The following is a 6379-nucleotide window of genomic DNA, read 5'->3' as shown; positions in this document are numbered from 1 at the left end:
GGTGTCAGGGAGAGCCAGGGGGTGTCAGGGAGAGCCAGGGGGAGTCAGGGAGAGTCAGGGGGAGTCAGGGAGAGCCAGGGGGAGTCAGGGAGAGTCAGGGGGAGTCAGGGAGAGCCAGGGGGAGTCAGGGAGAGCCAGGGGGAGTCAGGGAGAGTCAGGGGGAGTCAGGGAGAGCCAGGGGGAGTCAGGGAGAGCCAGGGGGTGTCAGGGAGAGCCAGGGGGTGTCAGGGAGAGTCAGGGGGAGTCAGGGAGAGCCAGGGGGAGTCAGGGAGAGCCAGGGGGAGTCAGGGAGAGCCAGGGGGTGTCAGGGAGAGCCAGGGGGAGTCAGGGAGAGTCAGGGGGAGTCAGGGAGAGCCAGGGGGAGTCAGGGGGAGTCAGGGAGAGTCAGGGGGAGTCAGGGAGAGCCGGGGGAGTCAGGGAGAGCCAGGGGGAGCCAGGGGGAGCCAGGGGGAGCCAGGGGGAGTCAGGGAGAGTCAGGGAGAGTCAGGGAGCCAGGGGGAGCCAGTCATGAAAAACCAAAAGGAGAACCAGCCATCGAACCAAGGGCTGCAGGAAAGCACCCAACGGGGGACGATGTGCCCAGAAAAGCCAAAAGGAAAAGGAACGAGAGGCTGGCTCAGTACCTCGGGGAACACAAAGAGGCCCTACATGGACATGCATTTGAGCCCTGAGGAGCTAAGAGAATTTGAGGGTTTGCTTAGGGTAGAGGATGAGGTGAAGAAACCCAGACAGAAATTGGGGCGGGGGGTGAGGAGGGAGGTTATGTGGATACAAAAAAGTTTACAGGACCCTTCCACCCAAGGGAACTCGGGTGGCTGTAAGGCCCACGAAGGAGCTTTGAAGGCATTCCTCTCGTGTAGCCCCTGCCAGGCATTCGCTAAGCACAGGGCTTTCACCTTATGCTTAGGCTTTGCTCTAGGTGTCATGCTTGCTATCCAACTGCAGCCCCCTATGTGTCAGTAGCACATTTTCATCTGTTGCATGGAATAATGTCTGTGTGCATTGTAAAATTAAAAAGAAAAGTTTGAAGAAGCATCAAAAAAAGAAAAGAGCCCGGCCAGCCTGGCTCAATGGTTGAGCATCGACCTATGAATCTATAGGTCACAGTTTGATTCCAGGTCAGGGCGCATGCAGGAGGCAACCGATCAATATTCTCTCTCTCACTCTCTCTTCCTCTCTGAAATAAAAGTATTTTTTAAAGAAAAGGATATGTGTAAAGTTAGGATTGCTGATTGGTGTGGCCTGCTGATTTTGTAACAGTGGAGAAAAAGCAGAAACCTAGCACCCGGGGAGCCTTGGGGATGGGAAGAGCATTCTGATCTTTGTTTGTCAGAACTATTACTGGAAGCTTTCTGTCTCCCTGGAAGCTTTCCAGTGCTTCCTCCCAGGCACCGAGCGGGCTCTGCGTTCAGACTGCTGGGTCTGTGGCTACACCTGGCAGCACTGACTGACCACAGAGGAGGCCCCTGCGCTCTCCATCAGAACACCCTCAAGTGCTGTCCACACTCCTGAGGTGGATAAACTGGTACCATGGACATGAAACACGGGAACGGACTCCCTCCAGGCAGCCGTCAGGCAATCCCCGGAAAACCAAGAACTGAACAAAATTTTTAATTTTTAATATGTTTTTAAGTGATTTTAAAGAGAGAAGAAGGGATAGGAAGAGAGAAACATTGAAGAGAGAGAAACACCAATCAGCTGCCTCATGCACTTCCCCTACTGGGGATCAAGCCCACAGTCAGGGCGCATGACCTCTTGGTTTATGGGTCGATTCTCAACCACTGAGCCACACTGGCTAGGCTGGACGAATTTTTAAAAAAATATATATTTTATTGATTTTTTACAGAGAAGAAGGGAGAGGGATAGAGAGTTAGAAATATCCATGAGAGAGATCGATCAGCTGCCTCCTGCACGCCCCCCCACTGGGGATGTGCCCGCAACCAGGGTACATGCCCTTGACCGGAATCGAACCCGGGACCCTTGAGTCTGCAGGCTGATGCTCTATCTACTGAGCCAAACCGGTTTGGCTGGATGAATTTTTCATACTGGCCTGGGAACTCTAGGTCAGGAGGTCCCATGGTGGGACCTACACTGGGGGCGCTATTAACTTCTGCTGATTAATGTCTGTCCTTTTTGGTGTACCCTAACATCATAAACTCACTTTCAGGGGGCCACATGGCCCCTCTGGGGTTGTGCTTTGTGCCCATCACCGCACTGGCTCGGCCCTGGAGGCTTCAGGTGAGCTTGAACTTACAGGCCACAGCTGTGCTGTACCTGAGTTGATGCCTTGGGCCAGGTAAAAATGTGCCAGACAGGAACTAAGGAGGAGGCCATCTGGCTTTCTAAGATAGACTTTTCTGGTTACTGGGAGTTATTTTATTTTAACGGCTAGATCCAGGACCCCCCAATAGGTATAGCAGAGGTCGGTCCTGCAGATTGGTCTCCCCTGTGTGCGTCCTACAGATAATAACTTTGCTGCAAAGAAGCCTTGCCCCAGGGCCAAGGATCAACTGTGTAGAAATGAGTTAATAAAGCAGCCTGAGACTGCTCGCCTTGCAAAGGCCTGTTGGCAAGGTTGGCCCTTGACTGGCGACTGGGAACTTGGACTTGAGGAGGCTTCTCATCATTCACTAAACGATAAGTGACTCCCTGTGCCCAAACTGTGTGTACAAACGATGTGCTTTTGCGGAATACCTGCTTTCCCTGTGGGAATCTGGAATTCGGTGTCTGCTAGGCCGAGGGTGCCTATGCAGCCCGCCCCAGTGAAAAGTCCTGGCACCGAGTCCCTAACCAGCTCCCATTCTGCTGGTGTGGTCACAGCGCACGGCTGGAGGAACTCGGTGTGTCCTGTGCCCCTTCCCTGGGAGAGGACTCGTGGAAGCTTGCGCCTGGTTTCCTTCCCACTTTGCCTGTGCGCCCTTCCCCCAGCTGGTTCTGCTTCACAGCCATTCTCTGTAATACATCATATCTGGCCATAAGTAGGGCTGTCTTCTGAGTGAGTTTCCTAGTGAATCACTGAACTGGGGGGTGGTCTTGGGGACCCCCTACACAAGACACAGGGGGATATCTGAGGGATCGGTAGCATTCTCTTAGTCTGGGTGCTGTTTACATGGGGTGTTCAATTTGTGAAAATTCACTGAGCTGTATAATTATGATATGTATTCTTTTTCTGTATGTAGAGTTAACTTCAATAAAAAGAAAATAGAAGACTATAAACCACAGAGATTTAAAAAAGACTTAATTTAAAAAACAAACCACTCCCTTTTATTAGCAAACATTTGCCCTCCCTTTTACAGGCATGGCACTGGGAGCTCGGGACATGGGGTAGGAAGGACATCATCGTTGCCGCGCAGTTTTTTGGGAGGCAGGTGAAGAGTCCTTACAGTGTGGCTGATTTTTGCCGGGCTCTATCAGAGACACAGAAGGGTGACAGGGCACAGAGAAAGGGCTTCTAACTTGGCTATTTTGCCACTCCAGGGTTGCCATTCAGGTATCTACAGTAGCCAGATAGGCAAATGGTCAAAGGTGGCAGGTGGGGAGCTGGGAACTCTGGCAAAATGGGAAAACGTGCAGGCATAGAGTTGCCAGAGCTGCTAGTTTTGTTTTTCAGGAAAAGCCATGGGTCTGAATTTTGTGAGCGCTCTCTTGATTTTTAAGTGCTTTAAATAAATCCAAATGTTAAAATGGGGGGGGGGGGCCTAAAAAAAATAAAGAGTGGGGCCAAACAAAACACCTGCGGGCCAGAGTTGGCATTGGCCTGTCAGTTTGCCAGGCAGTCTGCCAACCAGCCATCCCTCCCTCTGACGGAACTCTGAGGGTCTACTCTTTTAGGCACTGGGAAGCACAGCAGTGAGCAGGCCACACGTGCTTGTGCACCGGGGGCTCTGGTATGGAGCTTCTCAAACTTAAGTATGTGTGGGAATCACCTGGGCAGATTGTACTCAGGAGGTCTGCAGCGGCCCTGAAAGGTTGCCTAACAAGCTCCCAGGTGATGCTAATGGTGGTCCCTGGACCGTAGGTTGAGTAGCTTGTTCTGTAAGCCAGGGTCACAGAAACAGCTGTTACTTGGAGAGGATCAGGGACCTTGACATGAAGATGCAAATTTATGGCAAGCATCCTGTTTTTACTTGGATTTTAGTTCATTGGGGGTGGCTCGGAAGAGAACTGATGGCATGGGAGGCGGGTTCTAAGGCTCTCCCACGCTCGCTCTCGGGTCTCTATTCGGAGTTTATATTCTAGAAGACGGGGTGGGGGTGGAGGAAGGTTTAAGGAAAGCTTCCTGGAGGAGGTACTTCCCGGGCTTCGGAGAGGGAGAAGCCCAGAACTCCTGCTCGGTTATGGCCCATGCATCCCACGTGCCTACCGTCCCCGACTCCCTGTCAATCAACACACCCTTTCTTCCCCTCCCCACCCCCCAATTCCCCGCCGCTCGGGCGGTGCTGTTTAAAGGCGGCTGCGGGGCCGAGCGCACCCAGAGTGCCGCGCGGCGGGCGGGTTTGGATTTTAAATCCCCGCGGCCAATCAGCGGCGCGTAGACCTTTGTAACGTTCCCGGCGCCGCGTTTGAATTCGAGGAGGAGCCGAGCGGTGTCAGCCTCTGCCCAGACCCTGCTAGATCGGCTCGGGGAGTCCGGGAGCATGAGTGCGGCGGCGGCTGCAGGGAAGCTGGCGCGGGCACCGGCCGACCCAGGGAGAGCCGGGGGCCCCGGCGTTGCAGCTCCGGGGGCTCCAGCGGCCGCCCCGCCGGGGAAAGAGATCCCGGAGGTCCTAGTGGACCCACGCAGCCGGCGGCGCTATCTGCGGGGCCGCTTTCTGGGGAAGGGCGGCTTTGCCAAGTGCTTCGAGATCTCGGACGCGGACACTAAGGAGGTGTTCGCGGGCAAGATCGTGCCCAAGTCGCTGCTGCTCAAGCCGCACCAGAAGGAGAAGATGTCCATGGAGATATCCATTCACCGCAGCCTCGCCCACCAGCATGTCGTCGGCTTCCACGGCTTCTTCGAGGACAACGACTTCGTGTTCGTGGTGTTGGAGCTCTGCCGCCGGAGAGTGAGTGTCCCTGTTGGGAGGCTGGAGCTGCCCGGGGCCGAGGTGGAGCGCCCGCACCCGGAGCTGCAGGAGAGGCGCTGGGGAGGAGGCGCTGGGAACCTCGAGCTGGCGGTGGAAAAGCTCCTGGGCAGAGCTTGGAGCTACTGGAGAAGGGGGTTCGGTTAAATGGAGCCCGAGTCTTGTTGCTGCCAGAGAAGTTGGCTCCTGGACGCGGGGTGTTGCGGGGGTGGGGGTGGGGGGAGCCCTGGTAATGGACGCTAGGGCTTCCGGAGTTGCTAAGGGTGGAGTCCGGGGGAATGGGTGCCATTGCCCTCGAGCTTCCGGATTGGGCTTGTGTCTGGGAGAGGGTGATAGGAGGAGGTTCAGGAAAGGGATCTGCTGCTGCGGAAAGACCGGGAAGGGGGTGACTGGGGACTCTGAGACTAGGGAGAGGGGTCCCATCAGGGGCTTGGGAAGGAGCTGGTAGGAGAGGGGGTGCTATGAACGGTGCAGCCAGGTTTACGGGAGAGCCCAGATCCTAGCTGTTCTGGAAAAGAAGTGGCGGGGGTGGGGGTGTCAGGGGCTGCCTTTACCTAATGATACCGCCTCCACCTTTGGACCTCAGTACCGACCCCCCATTCCTCCTCCTCCCTTTCCTCCCCCCCGCCCCCCAGTCTCTCCTGGAACTGCACAAACGGAGGAAAGCACTGACGGAGCCCGAGGCTCGCTACTATCTGCGGCAGGTGGTCCTTGGCTGCCAGTACCTGCACCGAAACCGGGTCATTCACCGGGACCTCAAGCTAGGCAACCTCTTCCTGAACGAGGACCTGGAGGTGAAAATAGGTGAGGTGCTGGGCCTGCAGGGGACAGAGAGGCGCCTGGGAGCGGGGAGGGAGGAGGAAGGTGGGAAGGCTGGGCTGTTGATCATCCCTGTAAGTTTCGGTGTACATCATCTGTATAGTGCAGTGTACTCACCACCCAGAGTCCAGTCTCCATATATCTGACCCCCTTACTCTTCATCCTCCCCCCATTCCTCGTCCCCTCTGGTAACCACCATACTGTTGTCTGTGTCTATGAGTTTGTTTTGCTTGTTTGTTGCTTTCTGTTTTGTATCCCACCTCTGAGTGAAATCATGGTTCTTGTCCTTTTCTGTTCGACTTATTTTACTTATTTAACAAGAGACTCTCAGGATTCATCCATATGGTCTCAGATGACAGTATTCCATCCTTTGTTATGCCCGAGTAGTATTCCATTGTATATATGTACCACATCTTCTTTCAGTTATCCATCGAAGGACACTTAAGTTGTTTCCATGTCTTGGAAAAATAAGTGGTTTTTGCCCCGCCTGTGTGGTG

The 6379-nt window shown here is 54.6% G+C and overlaps 1 protein-coding gene across 1 annotated transcript in view; it reads left to right on the top strand.

Moving 5' to 3' along the window:
• Window positions 1–2701: 2701 nt before the first annotated feature.
• The window catches only part of PLK1 (polo like kinase 1), a 13980-nt gene continuing 10302 nt past the window's right edge, over window positions 2702–6379 (top strand). The window contains exons 1-2 of the mRNA XM_081089364.1: window positions 2702–5045; window positions 5699–5867. Of these exons, the coding sequence (XP_080945490.1) occupies window positions 4638–5045; window positions 5699–5867 (577 nt within the window). The 5' untranslated portion in view covers window positions 2702–4637. The remainder of the gene's footprint in view (window positions 5046–5698; window positions 5868–6379) is intronic.

The sequence above is a fragment of the Myotis nattereri genome (assembly GCF_964212035.1).
Source record: "Myotis nattereri genome assembly, chromosome: 4".
NCBI classification, from domain to species: domain Eukaryota; kingdom Metazoa; phylum Chordata; class Mammalia; order Chiroptera; family Vespertilionidae; genus Myotis; species Myotis nattereri.
The sequence above is the reverse complement of the archived record's forward strand: the minus strand, read 5'-3'. Positions and strand labels throughout refer to the sequence as shown.